The 22,920-nt window shown below is 46.9% G+C and overlaps 1 protein-coding gene across 3 annotated transcripts; it reads left to right on the forward strand.

The window, feature by feature from the left end:
* The first annotated feature begins 1,708 nt into the window (after positions 1-1,708).
* exd2 (exonuclease 3'-5' domain containing 2) lies at positions 1,709-22,458 on the forward strand. 3 transcript variants are annotated; one of them, XM_056296437.1, is made up of 9 exons: positions 1,709-1,772; positions 2,709-3,147; positions 3,248-3,504; positions 3,737-3,863; positions 12,035-12,351; positions 13,827-13,933; positions 14,196-14,331; positions 19,302-19,670; positions 20,703-22,458. In XM_056296437.1, exons 2-9 carry the CDS (start codon positions 2,740-2,742, stop codon positions 20,917-20,919), a joined length of 1,938 nt encoding a protein of 645 aa, XP_056152412.1. In that variant the 5' UTR covers positions 1,709-1,772; positions 2,709-2,739; the 3' UTR covers positions 20,920-22,458. The 3 variants fall into 3 exon arrangements, with proteins under 3 accessions (XP_056152412.1, XP_056152409.1, XP_056152411.1); XM_056296434.1 differs by lacking the exon at positions 1,709-1,772 and having other exon boundaries at positions 2,576-3,147; XM_056296436.1 differs by lacking the exon at positions 1,709-1,772 and having other exon boundaries at positions 2,576-3,132.
* The last annotated feature ends 462 nt before the right edge of the window (positions 22,459-22,920 follow it).

The raw sequence follows: 22,920 nt of genomic DNA on the forward strand, positions 1-22,920 counted from the left end.
GTTAAGAGGAGCGGGGCGAAGCTGAATGTCTGCGAAACACAGTCAGATAGTCCCCAGCACAGGTGCACTACACCATAGGCCAGTCGAGGAGACTGGGCGCAGGTGAACCAAAGCACCAATCAGGAGATGGGGGGAGCCCAGGTCACAGACCGTGACAGGTGCGCATGCTCACAGGCCAACCAGTGCGCGCGCGCGCAACGCATACTGGCTAATTACAGGCCGACATGGAAACGTCCCAGAGGCTGCAAACACTTGGATCACAATTGGGATTATTCGGTTACAAGAAACGTTAAAGCTTCACCAAGACATACCTTTGCTATGACCGCGGACATAAAGTTATGTGGCTGCTTACTAGAAATTAAATCCTGGTTTTCAGACCACTCCCTCAAACTTAAGTAGTGATAAAACCAAGGTCCTCTTAGTTGGCACTAACTCTACTTTGGCTAAACCTGATCGTTTTTCTCTGACGTGACAATTCTGTAGTTCCTCCATCGCCTCAGGTTGAGAGTCTGGGTGTCATCCTGGACAGCACATTGTCTTCTGAAGCTCACATCAACAGTGTGACTCGGTCTGCACACTTCCACCTACCCAACGTTAATCATCTTCACCCGTCACTTACACCTAACAGCACCGCCATACTCACTCACACCCTGGTTACATCCCGTATTGACTACTGCAAGTCTATCATCTTTGGTCTCCCCCCTCAAGTGTCTTCATAAGCTTCAGCTGGTCCAGAATTCAGCTGCCCGTATCATTACCAGAACTCCTTCCATAGATCACATCACTCCTGTTCCTCAGCATCTCCACTGGCTCCCTGTCAAATACCGTACTGACTTCAAGATCCTGCTCCTCACCTTTAAGACCCTTAATAACCTAGCTCCTTCCTGTCTTTCCGGACTCCTCCATAGCCACACGCCCTCCCTACACCATCGGCCCGCTTGGCTACCATGGGGTCTAGAACTGGACTACCATGGGGTCTAGATCCTTCAGTCGTTCTGCCCCCCCCCCCCGCCTATGGAACTCTCTCCCACAAGACCTTCACAACACTGACTCTCTTTCAGCCTTCACATCCCATCTCAAAACGCACCTTTTCAAACTGGCATACTCAGTCTGATCCACGCGTCACCGAGTTTTGTGCAGATGATGATTTTATACTTACCTGTTGTGTTAACTTTTTATTGTCTACCCTGCTTTGCTTTGCTTTGACTCTATGCTGTCTGATACAGTGCCGCTTGTTTTTTAACGGCGTTCGGTAAGGTGTCCTTGAATGCTCTGAAAGGCGCCCACCAATAAAATTAATTATTATTATTGTTATTATTATTATAGCGAATTCGGGGGACAACACAACCACAGTAACTGCCGCGGCCGGGAAGCGAACCCGTATCGCCTGCACCGAAGGAGGCATCGCTAACCGCTAGACTAAAGGGTCAGACTCGATCAGTGGCCAGCGTGTCTTCTTATCCATGCACGTTACATTATTATTATTATTATTATTATTATTAATTATTAGCACGTCATGACTGATCCAGATAGTGCAGCTGTGACAGCGTTAACAGGCTGAGCGCGCTCCCGCGGACGGCAATCAGTGATTGGCACGACGACACCTGCCCGGGAAAGAAAAAAAGAAAAAAAGCAAGCAGGAAAACACCTGTCTCGTTATAGCCACCGACCGGAAACGATGGACCGCCGCAGCTATAGGAGCCGAGTGTGCTCGCCCGCCCGCCTTGCCTGTGCGTGAGTACGGTGAAGTTATGTTGATGTGAACCTCAAAGGTAAGACTTGAGAGAAGTATGCGCTGCTAAACCAGCGGGCGTGTGCCGTTTAAACCCCGCAGTGTCACAAATGTACGCGAAACGGGTCCGGGGGCTGACAAACGGGGCGCTCCGAGCTGCTCGGCGGCTCCGTTGAGTTTATTAGCGGTAGCGGCTAGCTAGCCGAGCTGCAGCGGCTAGCTAGCCGAGCTGCAGCGGCTAGCTAGCCGAGCTGCAGCGGCTAGCTAGCCGAGCTGCAGCGGCTAGCTAGCCGAGCTGCAGCGGCTAGCTAGCCGAGCTGCAGCGGCTAGCTAGCCGAGCTGCAGCGGCTAGCTAGCCGAGCTGTAGCGGTTAGCTAGCCGCGCCGTCGAGTGTCGGAGCTTCCCAGTGAACAACACAGACGGCTGCTTAGCCGTGGTTATTAATTTTGAAACTCGTCGCTCCGTCCTTCCGGAAATGTTCTGAGCCCCCAAATGTCCGTTTCAAACGTTCCCCCGATACTGTTAGCTACCGGTTAAAGCGGACGTTACCTAGCTAGTGTTAAGCTACCAGCCTTGGCAAGCTAACGCCAGGCAACTTGACAGTTGGTCAGTTTTGCTAGCGGCGAGATGGCCTACTTATCCAGCGGCTTCGAAATTAAGACAAAACAAAAAACACGTGTCTCGTATTCCACTTTCTAACGTCGCTCTGTTCAATGCTGGCGGGTTTGGCAGTTAACAGCTCGCTGCTTGCCCTCTTGCATGGAGTTGGGTTGTGATGGGTTACCTGTTGGTCCAACCCACCATCGGTTTTACCAGTGAGATGCAGGGCCTGTCCACGTTAGATGAACACAGCCAGCTTTATTAGGAGTCTCGCTGATACAGAGCAGTTAAATGTTCCTTCATAGGCAGAGAAGCAGTTGATGGAATGTCAGTTTGTCCAGACAACAAGGCAGGCATGTCTGTGCTTTGATTTAAGGTTTGTGTCAGCCCACTCGAGTCGATTCAACATGTCCCCCAGAGGGCCCTTGTCTACCGTCATTACAACTGTCGTGGGGGCAACCTTGGGAGGCCTGTTTCTATGGCGGGTGTACCACACACACAAGAGGAAGCTGCTTTCTGGAGAGAAGGCTGCCGACCCTGTGGAGCCTCTGCACCCTGCGGACAAGGAGTTCTCTACTGTGGAGGGTCAACTTGTGCAAGCGTCGCATCTCAATAAAGAAGTGAAGGCTGCGAAGAGTCAGACCACACAACTGCCTCTCCCTGTGCGAATTCCCTCTGCTGAACAGTTGTTGGCAGTGAAGCCAGTGACGGTGAGCTCTGAAGAGGAGTGGCAGCAGCTGTGGCCCTCCCTGCAAAAGGAGTTGTCTGTCTACCCCGTGCTGGGGCTGGACTGTGAATGGGTAAAGAACAAGGGCGTAAGGCTTTTGCATGTTCTCAAACATTTAAGATCCCTTTAGCAATTGTGAGTGACTTTTCCTTACTGTGTTTGACCTGCTTCATACCTGTCCTCCTCAGGTGTCTTTAAAGGGCAGCGCCTCTGCAGTCTCGTTGCTGCAAATAGCATCATACTCCGGGCTGTGCGTCCTGGTGAGGATGCTGCCGTTTCGTAGCAGTGCACAGCTCTTCCCCCACAGCTTAATGCAAGTTCTCTGTGACCCCCACATTCTAAAGGTCGGAGTTGGTTGCCATGAGGACGGAAAGCGCCTTGCTCATGACTACGGCTTGTTACTGGGGTGTACCGTTGATCTGCGGTATCTCGCCTTACGACACGGGTACATTTTTGTTGTTGCCTGGCTCTTCAGACACTACTTAGGAGTGTTTTTTTGATTATAGCACAATGAATCAGAGTTATACACAGCTAGTCGGGGATCACCAGGATGGCTGTATTCACCTATATTGGCTATTACTCTTCTGCAAACAGTGCTTGTCTGACCTCTAGCAAACCCAAATTGTGTTAACTACAAATGGTATATACGTTTCCTCTTCCCCTGTTCCCATTTCCAGGAAAGTCATATTGAGTAATGGCCTCAGTCTGAAGTCGCTGGCAGCCGACGTGTTGAAGATAACTCTAGACAAATCTCTGGAGCTTCGCTGCAGTGATTGGGAGGCCGATGAACTGACACTTGAGCAGGTACTACACTGATCTGTAGTGAGTCCATAATCTAGAGTACCCCCTAAACATTTCACAGCACCTGTACAGAACAAAATGTACACAGGTGCAACCACTATATGATATGAGGCAACGTTCACATAACATACCAACACAGATACACCCACACAACAAACCCCACAACATTCAAATGAAACGGCTACATGGGACTCTTACAGGGATTAGCCCACTCATAATTTAAAACTGCTGTTTCTCAAGCCTGGTAGGTGTGTAGGAATATATTTTTGGTGAGGTAGGTTAGAGATGTGACAAATGAACGGTTTTTTTTTCTCCAACTTTTACCCTCATTTTATAAACATGTACTTATCTAACCACTAAGAGGAAAAAAGGTCCCACTACGGGGTGTTTCTTAAATGACAACATGTAGGACCATTTACAGGTAGTCCCCGGGTTACGAACGAGTTCCGTTCTTGAGTCTGTTCATATGTCAAATTTGTATGCAAGTCGGAACTGTTGCGTACAGCTCACATCAAACATTTGTCTTGGTATCTAGTATATATTTTACGTAAAACATCATAAACATACTGCAGTTATAATAATAAATCTAACTGCAGTACAGTATTTATAATTGAGAGAATATGTGTGTAGGTATAAAAAACTTTAAAGAAATATTTCTTACATTTCAAACTCCCCGCTTGCCACTGACCCCAGGAGCGGGTCGCGACCGGTGGAGGCCGGCCATTTGACACCAGAAACGAGAGCCCGCTCAGGGCTCGCCTCCCTGCCTCACCGGGTAAGTGAAAGAACGATAAGAGCGTTTCACCTCTCCATTATTTCCACTTTCATTTCAGTCGTGATCGTTTCCTTTTCTTCGATGCGTCAGATTTACGCTTTGAAACCATGATTACGAGGGTAAACGCAAGAAAATGTTAAGTCAAGACACAACGCACACAATGTTTACGCGATTCGACATAAAATGGTGACAGTGGCGTGGCGTTGTTCCCCCTCGGGCCGACGAACCGCCTAAAATGAGCAGTGTTTTGAGTGTCACACAATGTAGTCCGTCCGTTCATTTCTTCAAATAATAGGCTTTACGGGGGTCGGTTCCTAAGTACGGGGGTTCGTATGCCGGGTGTTTGTAACCTGAGGACTACCTGTATAGCCTGAATCAGGGGTCGGCAACCTGCGGCTCTTTAGCTCCTCCAGTGGCTTTGACAAAAAATTAAATGGAAATGAATAAGTTATTTTTTTAACATTTTAGTTTTCATATATCATTGTTGTAGGCCTATAGGGATTCTTACATTCTCAAACTGTAAAAATGTGTATCCTATATACCGCATTAAAAAAAAAACTTGTCAACTAAAATGTACAACTAAAGTAGATTTTATATTAACAAGTACACGGCATTTGCAGTAAAGTACCTGGCTGGGGATGAGAGAAAGAGGGGGGTTTCAGAACTTCTGCAGAAAGCAGAGCAGCACAGATGTATCTGTGAGAATTGGATCAAATCTCCAAACTCCACCGCTGCTGCTACTTGTGTGGCAGCTCAGGAGGTAGTAAGGCGTGGCGAACCGTTCATGGACGGTGAACACATGAACCAGTCATTCATTAAAATACCAGCGCATCTATTCTCAGACTTCAAAAACAAAACTGAGATTAAAAAAACATGTTTCGATAGGAGCGCAGCCTAGGCTCCGATAGCTTGTTCGAGATGCTCTTTGGATGGGACTATATGTGGATGTAAAATTCCCAAGACTCCAAGGCACTCTCTTTTAAAAAGCTTTTAATGTCATGACATGGTCATATAAGACCTATAAAAAACAAACTCCCGGGTAGCGTAGTGGTCTATTCCGTTGCCTACCAACACGGGATTGCCGGTTCAAATCCCTGTGTTACCTCCGGTTTGGTCGGGCGTCCCTACAGACACAATTGACCTTTCGCAAAGTACCACCCCAGAACGGTGCTTGTCCAATCCTACCTTAGCAACGGTCCGTCAAGCTTTCAAACACACAACAAAATGCTGAAACGGTGTGCCTATGGGATCTGCAAATCGGATACTAGATATCTGAAAAGTTTGGAGGGGGTGTCATTTTCTTTCCCTTCCCGAAACCCAGAACGCAAGAAGCGCAATGTCGGCAATAGATTTGGCAGTATAGCAGACCCCATGGCCAGCTTAATCCATCCAAAATCAACAAAAATACCTGTCTGCTCCAAGCTAAGCTTGCTACTAGCTATTATTGATAGCTAATACAGCTAACATATTGTTACTGTTACTTTTACCCACACAGTGCGCTGATTTCTTCCTTCATGTTTTGGTGTTTACCGGCTACTTCCTGGATAGTTCTGAAATACTTGATGGGCAGTAACTAAGGGGGGCGGGACTTTGCGAAAGGTCAATTGGCTGTGTCTGTGGGTGGGAAATCGGATGTGGGTATGCGTCCTGGTCGCTGCAGTAGCGCCTCCTTTGGTCGGTCGGGGCACCCCCGGATTGGAAGAGAGGAGGTGGAGCAGCGAACGGGACGGCTCAAAAAGAGCAGGGTAATTGGCCAGATACAAATTGGGAGGAAAAAAAACCCCAACTCTGATGTGTTTCAGCATCAAGCCTTAGTCAGGGAGTCAAACTAATCAACCAGTAGGGTCTTTGCTGAGGAACTTCATTAGGAGACACAGGTGTGTAACTGCTTGGTTGGAACAAAGCCCTGCACCCACTCCAGCCCTTTCTGGATAAGACTGCCCACCCCTGCGAGGCCCTGTTTGTGTTCTGCGGTTGTGTACAATGGTTCAACATCCATAGTGGCTAGTAAAGTCTCTGTGCCTGTTTTCCAGTTGCCTTATCTTGCTGGGCACATCAGTGTTGTCCTGAACATAAGCAGGAAGTGAAGATAAAAATCCTTGTGTCCTGGGTACGACGTTAAACTGCAGCCGTCGGGTCATCGGCGACTAAAGCGGCTCCCCCACTTCAAACCTTGGGTTGTTAGGAGGGTGCGTGGACACCCAGCAGGACTAAAAACAAAACCTGTTAAAGGGCGGATGAGTTCCTCTGTGAACCAACGGCCATCCATACCTGGAGAGAGGATAGGGACCACCAGGTACTCCCCCTACTGAAACACAATGATGACTCAACCTGTTGAGTCATCATTGAGCTGTGCTCCTAGGACCTCCATAGGTTACGGAACTGATGATGATGAAGATAAAAATAGTTTAATGAAATAGTCGATGTACTTTTGATACTGGTTCAGTGAGGCTGCCATTGCCTGAAATCACAGGCCTACAGGGGAGATTAAGAAGAGAGCCACTTTGTTTTGTCGTTGTATTCTTGCCAACAAATTTGTTATCTGCATTTAACTCACCCTATTGTATAGGAGCAGTGGGCAGCTGCAGCGCCCAGGGACCAACTCCAGGTCTTCTTTCCATTGCCTTGCTCAGGGGCACAGACAGGAGTATTAACCCTAACATGCATGTCTCTTTTTTTTTAAGATTATTTTTTGGCATTTTCTGCCTTATTTGATAGTGATAGTAGAGAGAGACGGGAAAGGCAGGGGAGAGAGTGAGGGGATGACATGCAGCAAAGGGGCCGGGCTGGATTCGAACCCAGGCTACTGCAGTAAAGACTCAGCCTTATATGTGGTACCCCTCTACCAGGTGAGCCACTAGAGCACTTCATACATGTCTTTTTGATGGTGGGAGGAAATCCACGCAGACACAGGGAGAACATGCAAACTCCACACAGACAGGACCAGGGACAGCCTGGGGTTCGAACCCAGGACCTTCTTGCTGTGAGACAACCGTGCTAACCACTGGGCCACCGTGCCACCCACACATTAATGTATTTTCATAAGCATGTAAGAAGAAGCCATTCATGGATTTTCATTGTAGGAATTTAGGAAGTTCGGCTTCAGAAATCCACTGTTTTCTTTTGCCTCTTTGAGCGTCTCTGTTGGTTCAGTTTTGAGACTCAGTTGGATTATATGTCAGAGGTCGGTAAAAGTGAATGTTATTTAGTCGACGATGGGCCTCTTTGATATGCATGTACCTACCCCAAACCACAGTAGCGCCCCCCTTTTCTGCTTTCTTGATGACAATTTCATCATCTTTTGATGATGCTTCCAAGGCTCTTTTTCTTTACGGGAGAGGTTATAATGTTTTGGTGCCCTTTTTGTTCCTGAATAAGTTCTCAGTATAAAAATTCACTTTTTTTTCTTTTTCTTTTTTTGCAAGTGATTTTAGTGCAGCACTTTGAACCAGGGGGCAGAAGGTGGATTTCAGTTTAAACTGGTCTAAGATTAAGAGAGGCAGTCTGACCTGAGTCTGTGGAGCTTGTAGATGCTGGGAGGTTTGGCTTGTACCATGCCCTCGGGTATAAATACCTGTACAAGCCAAACGGGTCAACCTTTGTATCAAATTCCTTTGCAGAGCAGGTCGTGGTAAACGATGATCCTTGGGAGAATACTGAAACATTCTCCCCTGACAGGTTCACCAGAGATGTTGATCACAACCCGTAGCTGGTTCTGCTCCATGTGTAACTAGGTTCCTGGTTTTTTTCTTCCCCCTCGTGTCTTCCTCTGCCTTGTCAAGTTAGTTGTATTTGTATAGCCCAATATCAATAATTACACATTTGCCTCAGGGGGCTTTACAGTAACACAACATCCTGTCCTTAGACCCTTGCATCGGATAAGGAACAACTCCCTAAAAAACCATTTAACAGGGAGAAAAAATAGGAGGAAACCTCAGGGAGATTAACAGAGGAAGGATCTCTCTCCCAAGACGGACAGACGTGCAGTGGATGTTGTGTTTACACAATTTACATAATACAACATTGAAAGACGATAACAATGTTGTATTGTGTAAATTGTGTAAACACAACATCCATTGCACGTCTGTCTGTCTTGGGAGAGAGACCCCTCCTCTGTTGCTTTCCCTGAGGTTGTTTCCTATTTTTTTTCTCCCTGTTAAAGGTTTTTTTTTTAAGGGAGTTGTTCCTTATCTGATCTAAGGACACAACATCTGGTCTAAGGACAGGATGTTGTGTTGCTGTAAAGCCCCCTGAGGCTAATTTTGGATCCATGTCCCCCTCCTCTCCATCTTTTGGTTGGGTTGGGTGGATCTTCTTGCTCTAAAAAAACTCTGTGATGGTCTGGCGGCCTTACCAGGGTGTCTCCCCGCCTGCCGCCCAGTGACTGCTGGGATACGCTCCAGCATCCCCATGACCCTGAGAGCAGTATAAGCAGTTTGGATAATGGATGGATGGCTGGACCTGGGCTGCAGTATGTCTAGCGTTGTCCTCTTCCTCTCTGCTTGTGAAGTTGAAGGAGACAGTCCTGGGTCTTGTTCTTGCTGGTGGGCCCCCACCAGCTGAGATAGTTCAGAAAATTAAAGACATGCCCCCCTCTGCAGAGACCGTCAAAAGACAGGGCCATACACATGGCAACAAACATCACCAGTCAGCAAATCGAGGACATGGATTCAACTCCAGCGCACTCAACTGCCTTCGATGAGTCAAGCGACGTGAATGATATGGAGCAGACAGTGCTGCGGTGCAAGTGTGTGAACTCTGGTGGACCTAGTAGTAGTACTGCGAGGCTAATTTAGACTTGATAGGCTGTGTTACCAGGGAAGAGGAAAAGAGCAAGGCCAAAGAGGAGGTTTATGGATGTGGTAGGGAGGACATGCAGGTGGCTGGTGTGACAGAGGAAGATGCAGAGGACAGGAAGAGATGGAAACGGATGATCCGTTGTGGCGACCCCTAACGGGAGCAGCTGAAAAAAGTAGTAGTAGTAGAGTATGTTACCTTCATTATAAGGCTTAAATATTTTTTCGCGGCTCCAGGTTTTGTTTGTTTTTTGGGGGTGGTGGCTCTTTTAAGTAGTAAAGGTAGCCGACTCCCAGCCTAAATAAACACGATAGCCTCAGTAAGTATCAATAAAACAATTTAAACAAACTTTTTGAGGCAGAAGTACATATTTCAGGTCAAACATAATACTATAACATGATAAAAGCTTGCTGTGCTGTAAACGCCATGAAACCTGAGCACTTAACAAAACTTGTGTTACCGTTGTATCTGATGTCGTATTACAGATTGCATTTCACACCGTTGTAATTTTTTTATTTATTTTAAACTGCCGTGTTTTCAATTATTTATTTGAAAAAAACTGCCATGTATGAAAGTGCTGTGTAGGCTTGTGTCCTGCACTTGCCATTGTTGGGGCAAAATTGGCTCTTGGCAGTGACTGACCTCCCTTAAATGTGCAGTATTTGCTATTGGAGTTTTTTTTTTAAGCCTTTTCATTGGTTTGAGTGAACGGTGATATTCAAGCAAGTTGGATTTCAGCTAAATAAAAATGTTATCTGTTAGGTTTTTTTGGTGAGTGTTTACACATGCACGCTTACAATGTAAATGTTGGGAGAGCTGACGTAGGTTAGAAACAAGTCACTGAATTTTAATGAACATGGAGACGCACGATAAGGACAAAATGAAAATTCACAAGGTGGCAGACGTACACTGGACAGTGTCAATCAAAATGTATTTATAGAGCACACTTTACATGACGCAGTGGAATGCAATTTACACAAGTTGGTTCAAAAGGGGGCAAAAGACTGCATCTGATCACACATGCACTCTCCCTCTTTGTATATTTACAGTGAATATATTTGGCATTGCCACACCTCATCAAGCTCATGGGGGTCGGAAGACATTCAAGCACAAAGGTTGGTTAGAAAGTAGTAAAGAAACAGGGCAGCGGTCACACACTTTAACCCATGGTTCCCAAACTGGGCAGCGCGCCCCCTATGGGGGGGCTCAGGGTTATGGGGGGGGGGGGTACAGCGAAGCTAAGTGAACATCACTTTGTCTAGGGAGTTGTTCCTTATCCGATGAGAGGGTCTAAGGACAGGATGTTGTTTGTAATTTGCAGTATTGGGCTATACAAATAAAATTGACTTGACTTGACTGTGGGTGGACACTAGAAATAATTTGCACTGTGAAGTTGTTTCAGTCCAGCAGATGGCGGTAATGAGCCATTTATGGATGCCAACCGCTGTAAAACAACTGAAGAAGGTTAATTAAAAATAAATATAAAGGTAAATCCTCCTCAGGGTCACGGGGATGCTGGAGCCTATCCCAGCAGTCATTGGGATAGATTCCAGCATCCCCGCGAGATAAGCAGTTTGGATAATGGATGGATGGATAAAGGTAAATGTATGCATGCATCGGGGATGCAGCCTCACAACTGCATCCCTGAAGATCTGCAGCACAAAGCAGGCCCACACCAGTCACTGAAAAGATTGCAGGACTAGAAGTGTAATTCTTGGCAGAGAAAATGTTCAGGTTATTGTTTTATTCTCAGGCAGTTGGTAAACTTGCCATTTTTATGCAGATGCAATTTTGAGAGAATCTGTTGAACGCAATGAACGTTGTTACACAGTAAAAACTCAGAACACACATGCTGCAGTGTCATTGTTAATGTTTCCACTCTGAAAGTGATTTGTTCTTAATGTTCTCGGTAAGATGCCACATGGTGGCGTTGCAGTGCAGCATTAATTACAGAAAATGTTTCAAATAAATTCTATAGGAGTTTCCAAGCACAGGATAATGTCTGAGAGTGTGTTTATGTGGGTGCCTGTAGGTGAGATGGTGCTTGAAAATATTTCTAGCTTAGAAAAAGGGGCCCTGCAGAAAATGTTTGGGAACCACTGCTTTAACCAATAAAATAATTCTAGGGAGAACTGAGGGCAGAGAATGGTACAGACAGAGAACAATTTATTTTGTTCCATGCTAGCAAGCCCAGTCTTAAACTATGGCTTGGACAGTGCCAACTGCAAAAAGACTCAATCCAAGGCATAAGGTGTTCGCCAAGTGTGCAGCTAGTGTTTAACAATGGAAAAAAATGCAATCGTCCATTATTGTTGTTGTTTGGCGAAAACAAACAAGGAAACTTGTCTGTCCAAACTGGAGGTGCCATTTCTGGAGCCGCACATTTTAAAACCGCTGCCTTCCCTCAGCTTGACAGTATTGAGAGGTCTGACTGCACAAGATTGAATAGAACTCCAGTACATGCATGCATACATGCAACTTGGCTTACTTGGCATTTTTATTAATTTCCAGTTAACATAAAATTGTGCAAGGAAATTCAGTTATTGAATTGGTTAACACATGATAAAATGCTGATACATTTCACCTGGTCTCCTCACCACAGATGAACTATGCTGCTAGAGACGCCCAGGTTTCCATTGCCCTGTTCTTCCATCTCCTGGGCCTCCACTCAGAGTCCAGCTTTGTCTCCTCCAGTGAGAGCACCTATTTCCAGCTGGCCGCCCACTGCCAGGGCCTGGTGGACATTCCCTTCAGGAGCCAAGGAGGTGAAAGAGACGACAAGGCAGCTGACGGAGAGCGGAGACGACGACGAGCAAAGAAGCAGCCCCAGTATGAAAGCCCCAAGTCTGGAGATCAGCAAGTCCCAGACTCCCGCAAGAACCACAAAAGAAAACCACTGGGTGTGGGCTATTCCCCCAGGTGAGGGCGTGCACAAGATTTGTTTTGGTCAGCCTAGGTTTGGTGAGTTTTGGTGTGAAGAAGATTCATATGCAAGAAACTGAATGGAAATGGCCGCGTTTGACTAAAACAACTGGAATCAGGACTCAGGAACACTTTATTTGTCATTTCACCTCATGTACTTGCACACATGAAATAAAACAAAATGCAGTTTCCCCCAGCCCACAGCAGTGCAACATACAAACAAAAACACAGTCAACAACTACAAGAACACACACATTCAAACTGCTGACTATCACAAGTCTTTAATCCACTTAACAACATATCTTGTCACCACTTATTGATATTCATTCACTGTCCGTAATCATCTGCCCCCTAATTGCAATGGTGATAGAAGCTTCTTTACGGGAAGGGATGAATTTGAGAATGGGGGTGATGTCAGTCTGTGAACTCCTATTTAAGTGATACAGAGTATAGATATCTTTTCCGCTTCCGGTGTTGGGAAGATGGCGGCGCAAATTCACATTGGCAGCGGCCTCACCCAGTACCGGTGTGGGAAGATGGTGGCGTGAATTCACATTTGCAGCGGCCTCACCCAGTACCAGTGTGGGAAAATGGCAGCGTGAATTCACATTTGCAGCGGCCTCACCCAGTACTGCCCATACAGTGTCTTTGTCCACATCTGCATCTAAGTTTGTGTCTTCGTTTGATGGCTGGAAGAGCTTGGTCTGCTGCATCCTGTGGGCCCAGGGACCATGGCCCTGCCCGGAGCTCCGACCAAAGGGGAAACACCGAGGGTGGTCTGACAGGACGCGGCTATGGGGCAGGCTAAGCTAACTGCTAGCCCATGCAGACTGGCAGTTCCAATAACACCGAGAGCAGTCTGGCAGCAGCCTCGCCTGGTGTTAACTATGGTGTTTTTTATGTCGTCGTGTGGAGTGCGGGGAGGTGTGATGAGGGTGTCTGGCTGGGGGAGCGGGCGCTGGATCGGCTGAGAGAGCTTGGGTCTGCTTCATCCAGGGAGCCCAGGGACCACGGCCCCTGCCTAGAGCTGTGCCCAACGCGGAAATACCGAGGGCGGTCTGACAGGACGTGGAAGTGGGGCAGGCTAAGCTAACTGCTAGCCCATGCAGTCCGGCAGTTCCGACAGTCATCCTGGCTGGCATTGGCAGTGTTTAGTTTTTTTTAGTTTTTTTTTTTTTTAAGTTTGGACATATGTATGTGTTGGTTTGGATATGTGTTCTTGTAGTTTTTTGGATGTGTTTTTGTCTTTGTGTTGTACTGCTGGGGGAAACGACATTTCATTTCATGTCAAATAGTGTTCCTGGTACAACAGATGTCCAGTGTTTGAGTGTTGGGTTTTTCAGACAAATGCAATTTGTTTGCATTTGTCTGAAGACTGATGTGAGCCTGTCTATGAAATTTGCTCCAGTGGTCCAGAATTATTTTTAATCCCAAGTTACTGTTGCTTGGCTTTCTCCCATTTCTGACGACAGGAAGTCTCCTCTCTATGACAACTGCTTTCTCCATGCTCCAGATGGTCAGCCACTGTGTTCCTGCGACAAGAAGAAAGCCAAATGGTACCTGGACAAAGGAATTGGAGGTACATCCCAAACTATATTTTTTCTTTATTTAATTTCCTTAGTTGATTTGCTGGTTGCTACAAGCTAGCTAAGATGCAGTTTGGGAGAAAAAATAATGGATTAAAGCTGAACTCGACCTTTTCTGCAAAAACTGATGTCAAGCCAATAATGAAAGCAAATTCTATTGTCATTTTGTTCTATATTGTCATTTTGTTCTGGATGGGTGTCCACTTGGTGCCTAAAATATTAATAATAAACCTTTTCTGTTGACTTTTGACTCAGAGCTTCAGAGTGAGGATCCTTTCATTGTGAGACTACTGTTTGAGCCGTCGGGACGTCCCGAGTCTCGACAGGAATACTATCTCACCGCCAAAGAGAACCTCTGTGTGGTGTGCGGAAAAGAGTACTCCTACAATAGGTTTGATGTTATTCATCATTTTCACATTTAAATTTGTTTAAACTAAAAGTTAAAATGAATATTCAAAGCTTGGTGTTTTTTTTGTTTTTTTTCTTTTTAGGGTGGTGGGAATATTTTAACCTGCAGTACATTAATTTATGGAATTTCTAGAGCCTTGACAAGCCTGTGATTAGTTGGTCAGAGAGGGATTTGGGTAACGTACTGTAATTTAAAGGGGAAATGAAGTACTTAGTTGAAGTTATGGTTGTTTATTGCTGGAGGGATTTCCTCTGTTGGGCACATTCCCAAGAATGTTAATGGAGCTGAATAGAGAAATACACTGGTGCAGTCTTCTTACTGCGATCGCAGGGAGCGGTGTCAAAAGGTTGGTTGGCCTGTCAGTCCTATGCTGGTCTCTTTCAACAGCACTGATGTAATGGAACTGTAAACTAAAACCAACTAATGTGAAATCCCAGGGGAACATGGCCCACTCATGTTTTGCCACCAATGCAGCCAACTGCACTCAAAATGGAGAACCTTCCAGTTAGGTTTTTAGATGAGGGCTGCATTTACAAGCTTTGTAGTTTTGAGGTTGGGTCAGCAGACTGTCTGTTTAGGTCTAACATGGAGATAGGGAGAACCTTAGATAAACCTTAGATAGAGAGAACAAGGGAGAACCTTGGGGGTGTCATCCCAGGTTGTCCTCTGTGTGGAGTTTGCATGTCCTCTACATGTGCGGTGGGTTTTCTCTGGGTGCTCTGGTTTCCCCCACCATCAAAAAGGCAACCGGGTATCATGAGATTTCGTGTCATAGTCACAAAATTTAATCTATGAAATTGTGCTGGGGACATGATGTCACAAATGTTCTTGTCCGGCACCACGAAGTTGTATCCAATGCATTCCTATGGGCCAAGTTTTTATTGCGCAATCACGCTATCAAGATGCTGGCTCTGGCTGGTCTGGCCTCCTGGGAGAATGCCGGTCACTTACATATATTTGAAAACAAAAACTACGGCAGTTAGTGTTATATCTTGTAGTTAGTCCGCCGCCCACTCGGGGGGGGGGGGCAGTAGAATGGAGAAGTAAGAAAATGACATGTAAAAAAGCAGTGAGGAAAATAAAGAGAGCTGATGTAGACGGTTACTGACCAGTCATGTCATTTCTGCTGTCAGATATGTGGATAAATAATGGTTAGGATAGTTTTTGTGTTTTCAAATATATGTAAGGGGGGGTAACTGGGGGGAATAGCGTGATCCTCCCACATCCTAACGCTACATCCCCCCCCTGGCGAAACTGCTCACTGTCAGGTGAAAAAAAGCGGCTGGTGAGCTGCTCCACATGTATCAGGGGAGGCTTGTGGTAGTCTGCAGCCCTCCCCGGATCGGCAGAGGGGGCAGAGCAGTGACCGGGACGGCTTGGAAGAGTGGGGTAATTGGACAGGTACAACTGGGGAGAAAAAGGGGGGGATTCCCCCCCCCCCCCAAAAAAAAGGTAGGTTCAACAACAAGGCTGACATCGCCAGCAACACGCATGTCAACTTAACACTGCCCTTGCCCAGCTCAGAGTTATAGCTGTAGTTACACATGGAGGTGACCTGAACACCAGCTCAAACTGCTCAGTTTCAGTAGTCTGGTTTGTTGTTGTGTCTTCGGCTTGCGGGCTCCCTGGATGAAGCAGACCAAGCTCTCTCAGCCGATCCAGCGCCCGCTCCCCCAGCCAGACACCCTCATCACACCTCCCCGCACTCCACACGACGACATAAAAAACACCATAGTTAACACCAGGCGAGGCTGCTGCCAGACTGCCCTCGGTGTTATTGGAACTGCCGGTCTGCATGGGCTAGCAGTTAGCCGATGTCTCTGACTTGGACGTGTCCAAGTACATGAGTATTCAGTGAAAATAAGTTGTATTGGTGTTATGTAGCCCTTTGCTACACAACACTTTTTTCTGATTCTGGTGTAGGGAGATGGCGGCGCAAATTCGCATTTGCAGCGGCCTCACCCAGTACCATCCATGCAGTGTCTTTTTCCATGTGTTTGTCTAAGTTTGTCTTCATTTGATGGCTGGGAGAGCTTGGTCTGCTGCGCTCTGGGGGCCCAGGGACCACGGCCCTGCCTGGAGCTGTGCCCGAAGAGGTAACACCAAGGGCGGTCTGACAGGACACAGAAGCAGGGCAGGCTAAGCTAACTGCTAGCCCATGCAGACTGGCAGTTCCGGTAACACTGAGGGCGGTCTGGCGGCAGCCTCGCCTAGGCTTGACTGTGTTTTTCATCTTGTGGAATGCGGGGAGGTGTGTCGAAGGTGTCTGGCTGAGAGAGCTGGTGTTGGATCAGCTGGGAGAGCTTGGTCTTCTGCATCCTGTGGGCCCAAGGACCACGGCCCAGACCAGAGCTGTGCCCAAAGAGGGAACACCGAAGACGGTCTGACAGGATGTGAAAGCCGTGCACGCTAAGCTAACTGCAAGCCCATGCAGACTGGCAGTTCCGACAGTCATGCTGACTGGCGTTTGTTCTCCTGGACAGTGATTTTTTTTGTTTTTTTTTTTTGTTAACTTGGATATATGTGTTCTTGTAGTTCTTGGATGTGTTTTTGTCTTTGTGTTGCTCTGTTGTGGGCTGGGGGAAATGACAAAGTGTTTCTGATTTTATTTTTATTTTTATTTTTCCTGATTTAATAAATCCACAACACAGAGCGCAGGAGAGGAACAACTGAAAGGGGAAGACTACATTAAGATGGGACAAAACTTCTGAAAAGGCCTTTTTACATAGTTGGAAAATTAGATGGAAGTGAAGTCAGCAATGCGAGTCACTGTCAAAACTAGCTTATCAAATGGTAGAGAACTGTATCTTGCTGGTGTCCAGACAAATCCACTAGCGGCTCACCTGACTTGTGCAAATCAGATCTGTCTGCTTTCCTAACACCCTCTGGTGTTGACCGATTAAAGCTGGCCAGCCGGTGGGGTTTTCAAACTTCCTGCATTATTTATATTGCTTATATTATTTCAGCAGAACAAAAGGCTTGAATGGGCCTGCAGGCAGGCTGACTGTCTAAATGAGCTTTGAGGTGGTACCAGTGAACCAAGCATGCATCAGTTACTTTTGACAAACCCTATGTCATTAACTGTCTGCCATTACAGCGGAAATCTGATTTTCAGCCATAAAAAGAAAGCATCACAGCGGCTGCACCAGGCAAGCTGTAAACCAACTCTTCCATGTATTGCAGCGTAAAATTGTTTTTATCTACGGTAAAGATGGTTTCCGCTTCTGGTGTGGGAAGATGGCGAATTGACATTTGTGGCGGCTTCACCCAGTACCGTCCATGCAGTGTCTTTGTCCATGTCTGCATCTAAGTTTTGTCTTCGTTTGATGGCTGGGAGAGCTGGTGCTGGATCAGCTGGGAGAGCCTGGTGTGCTGTGGGCCCAGGCATGATGGCCCTGATCGGTGCTGTGCCCGAAGAGGCAACGCCAAGGGCGGTCTGACAGGACGTGGAAGTGGCGCAGGCTAAGCTAACTGCTAGCCCATGCAGACCGGTCGTTCCGATAATATCGAGGGCGATCTGGCAGCAGCGTCACCTAGCGTTGACTGTATTTTAGTGTCATCGTGTGGAGTGCGCAGAGGTATGTTGTGGAAGGTGTCTGGCTGGGAGAGTTGGTGTTGGATCGGGTGGGGGAGCTTGGTCTGCTGCATCCGGTGGGCCCAGGGACCACAGCCCTGCCTGGAGCTACGCCCGAGGAGGAAACAACGAGGGTGGTCTGACAGGGTGCGGATGTGGGGCAGGCTAAGCTAACTGCTAGCCCATGCAGACCAGCAGTTCCGACAGTCTTCCTGGCTGGCGTTTGTTCTCTGGACGGTGGAATTTTTGGACTGTGTTATAGGACTGTGTTGTTGGGGCGGGTTTTTTTGTGGCTTTTTCTCTGTTTTTGTATGCTTTTGGTGGTGTCGTTTTTGGGAAATTCGAGATGTATTTTTGTCTTGTGTGTCGCACTGCTGTGGGCTGGGGAAACGGAATTTCGTTTCTTTTGTGTACGCAAGTACATGAAAGAAATGAAAATAAATTGTTTCCGATTCCTGATAAAACAAAGCTATTAATGGCTGATATCACTCCGAACTTTACATAAACTGACCAAAATATATGCCTGAAGTCTCCAACACAACATCTGTATGCTACTCTGAGTAACAGTTTGGCATTTTAAGTGCAAAAGGATTTGACTTTATAAGGATTGCAGTCGACTTGACACCATTTTATTTGATAATGCTGTACAATCTTAAACGATCAATAAAAATGTAAATCTAAACCTGAAACGTGTGCCCCGCTAACCAGCTTTGTACCAACAATGGCATGGTTGCAGTGTGGTGATACAGCAGGGACAAAGCTGTCCATCGGTTTACACGCCACTGAAAATACGCAAGTTTGTCGAAATGTTGAAAAATTAGCTCCTTGAACTTTTCAGAAATTTTATTTATTACTGGGGGGCGGGGGGGGGGTCTCTTTGAGATTAAATCTTTAACAACAGCGTCCTGGCCAAGACAGGCAACAGCACAATTGACAGGGATGCAGACAAACAAAACATAACCATCCATCCATCCATCCATCCATTATCCAAGCCACTTATCCGAATTTGGGTTGCGGGATGCTGGAGCCTATCCTAGCAGCCATTGGGCAGCAGGCGGGGAGACACCCTGGACAGGCATACCAATTTACAATTAAAATTAAAAAAATTACAGAATCATAAAATATCAAATATTCATACAAGTCATCAACATCAGGGATCATACAGGGGCAATACATTTTACTGATAAATTCCAAGTTTATTCTTACTGTTTTCTGGCCTTAATGTTCCGTCATAGTTCTGTTCTTTGTGTTTTACAACTAGCAGCAGATTTCTCAACTTACCTGGCTAACAATTCTTCCCCCATTTTGAAATGTTTTGACTTAGTTCATACATTACCAAAAGATTAACTTCTAAATATCCTCTCTTCCCACCATACAGGAAACACATCGTCCCGCAGGAGTACAGGCGGCATTTCCCCACCGAAATGAAGGACCACAACTCGCACGACATCCTGCTGCTGTGCACGGCCTGCCACGCCGCCTCCAACGTGCACGACTGCTTACTGAAGCAGCAGCTCGCCCAAGAGTATAGTGCCCCTCAAGCTTCCGAGGAGGGGCTGCGACTGTTTCAGGACACGGACCGGCGGCGGGTGCGGTCAGCGGCACGGGCGCTCGTCACCGCCGGGAACGAGCTGCCAGAACAGCGCCACAAGGAGCTGCAGACCATCATCAGGGACTTCCTCAACCTGGAGGAGGACCAGGAACTTGATGCCGAGGCCCTACAGCAAGTGGCTGACCTGGAAACCAGGTGAGGGGTGGGGAAGTTGGCAGTGGGTTTAGAGAGCTGGGAGGAAAGCCATGTCCTCTGTTTAGTTCACAGTAGCTTGAATTGCAATTACTGCTTTTAGAAGTTGAGACACAAACGGATCAATTCAACCAAATTTTTCTCTACAATAGTCAAGACTCAGTGTTTTTGGTTTTTATTTTTCAAAGCCATCCAGCAGGCCAAATTTTGCCACAAGAGGACACTGTTACATAACCTCACATGAACAGGAACAACATTTGGATCTGTGGAAACATAAAATCCGGGTGAAAATCAGTTTAAAAATGTGGGTATTTTTCGGTGAAAATTGGTAAAAACCGAAAACGCTGAGCCTTGAAAATGGTGAACCAGGGGGCGTCTGGGTAGTGTAGCGGTCTATTCTGTTGCCTACCAACATGGGACTCGCCGGATCGAATCCCTGTGTTACCTCCGGCTTGGTCGGGCGTCCCTGCAGACACGGTTGGCCGTGTCTGCGGGTGGGAATGCCAGATGTGGGTGTGTGTCCTGGTTGCTGCACTAGTGCCTCCTCTGGTCAGTCGGGGCGCCTGTTTGGGGGGGGGGGTGGCATGATCCTCCCGCGTGCTATGTCCCCCTGGTGAAACTCCTCACTGTCAGGTGAAGAGAAGCGGCTGGCGACTCCACATGTATCGGAGGAGGCATGTGGTAGTCTGCAGCCCTCCCCAGATTGGCAGAGGGGGTGGAGCAGCGATCAGGACAGCTCAGAAGAGTGGGGTAATTGGCCGGATACAACAGGGGAGAAAAGGGAGGGGGGAAATCCCTTCCAAAGAAAAAGAAATAGTGAGCAAGAATCTCTCGCAAATTTTATTTACTTATTTATACCCTCAGTCATTATTTTCAACACAGCAACCTCGTTTTGTTGAATAAGGAGAGGGGAGCAGCTGTAGTAAGGGACCTAGGTCAACTAAAGGTGAGAAACCTGCAGGGCAGATGAGGCAACCTTACACCGGCTTAGGCTCACTGGCCCTTTTCCCTCTTCTCTTTCTCTGTTCTCTGAAGGATATTTAATGAGGAATATATGCCTCACGGTCGGAAGGTGGTGAGTATGTGCGCGAAAGACGGCATACGGGGCCTGATGGACCTGGAGCGCCGGTGGCGGCAGCACTTCCTCACCACCATGCAGCCGCGCCACCTGCCCGCCCTCTGGTCCATCGACCACAACCACAGCAAATTTCTCCGGAAGTACGGGGAGGACCTGCCAGTCCACCTTATTTGAACTTCTGCGCATACCACCCGACGACGACGCACATCGGGCGAATGCCAACCGGGGCAGGAAACTGGATGCTTGCAGCTTCCAAGACTTTGACGGCAAAACGGGAACGGGACCTGTTCGTTGGCCCAAACGTCGGGTAGAACGGACAAACTTGGCTGCCACAACTGAAACTTACCAGCATTTGGGTGTTGTCAAGACATCACCCTGATAACTACAGGGACACAACGGGCCAAGATGCAGAGTGTGTGTGTCTGTGCGTGTGCGTGCGTGACTGGATGGCATCTGAGGAAGGCTGTTTCACGCCCAACACATGGTGCCAAATATGTGAATGCCAGCCAGGTTCTTCTGGTCCGTCTACCAAAACCTGAATGAACTAGACCAACAGACCAGCCGGCCCAAGCCTCGGCACATGTCTGCCTATGGAGGGGGGATCCAGTGCCGAATTGTGACATTACTTCCACGGTGCCGTGGTGGAAATTGTGTAGTTGCATATGGCCCCTTTTATTTTTAAAGAAAAATATGTTTAAAAAAAAAATGTGAGACGGTAAATTGATCTGTGAACTAAAACTTTTAGGAATAAGCTACAACCCGCTCTAAACTCCCACCCGAAATGAAATGTAATGTTTCGTCTGTAGGTCAGCAACCCTTATCTGTTACCCCGGTAACCAGTGGTGGTGAGTTTGTGTACAGGGCAGAGTGAGGTGATTCATAATAGTTTTTGTTCGCTCAGATCGGCGGTAGGTCCTGCTTGAAAACATGGTCGCCTTTGTGCTGTTTACTTTATAAAAAGGCGACTTGGGCTTTTGGAGGACTAATGGGAAGTAATCCAGAACAGCGTCTGCCCACAGCGGGTCCAGCGAATGGATCTTGCGGACTTCTGACGCCGTCCTGTCTTGGGACTGTGGTTCTCCTCCTGAAGGTTAGGACCCCTCGATGGCACCTGTGCCTCTTAACCCCTAACACGACTGGAGGTTCTGGTACAGCACCAGGACGTGGACAATGGTGGCAGTTTCAGTCCAACTCTGTCTCGCCTCAGTCCACGTCGGAGAGTGACAAGACTGCCAACTCGTTGCCCGTCTGTGTCCTGAGGGACGGGTGGGACTGATGTGTGAGGACATTCTCAGAAACGACATCCCCCTCGTGCAGAGGACGGACCTCGTGTCTGGGCATGTGTATTTATTTATAGTGGGTGAGTTTAAGTTATGAAAATGGCTGTTTTTGTATTTTATTTGTCTCTAGATGAAACCTCTTCAACTATACTGTCTCCCTAAACCTGTAAAAAGAAATAAAGGCTATGTTTAAATTTTACTTTGTGATACTGGTTTTGCACAAGGTAGCAGCATTGATGCCATGGCTCCTGTTTTGTGGAGGGGGGGAAAAAACAGTCCAGTCACCATTTCCATTTTTTATTTCTTACAAAATCACAGTTTAATAAATAGTCTGTAAAAATGAGTAGAAAAGTGGTTTTCTTAACATTTCATATATGAATCACTCGTGACTTTCAGGTCAAAGGAGTCTTACATGGACTTGTCAGGAATGACTTCTTTTTTTACAATCTAGTTCTGCTGAATTAAGGCCTCTTGCTTTTGGCATCACAACAATCGGTCAGTCAAATGGTTTTGTATCTGAAGTTGGACTCGTGTAGGACGTTCACTTTCCTGCTTCACAGTTCAGACAAAAAATACAACTTAAATAAATAAAACGGCTCAATCTGCAGATGTGACGGCATTTTCCCAAAGCTGAAATCTGAGCATGTTTACACACACACACACACAAGAGAAAGACATGTGACGCTGCCTCATTAAAGGGCAATTCCACCAAAGTTGACCTGGATTTTGATCCTGCAATCTGAGGTCATGAGCCTTCCTCGATCTTATATATATATTTTATATATATATATAATTTTTTTTTTTAGAGCTCATGAATTTAACCAAAAATGGGGACAATGGAGTTTTGGAGAAAAGTCTAGCCTTTGCAGGGTAAAAACCTGAACTGTCGCTGGAA

The sequence above is a fragment of the Lampris incognitus genome, chromosome 16, assembly GCF_029633865.1.
Source record: "Lampris incognitus isolate fLamInc1 chromosome 16, fLamInc1.hap2, whole genome shotgun sequence".
In the NCBI taxonomy this organism is placed as follows: Eukaryota; Metazoa; Chordata; class Actinopteri; order Lampriformes; family Lampridae; genus Lampris; species Lampris incognitus.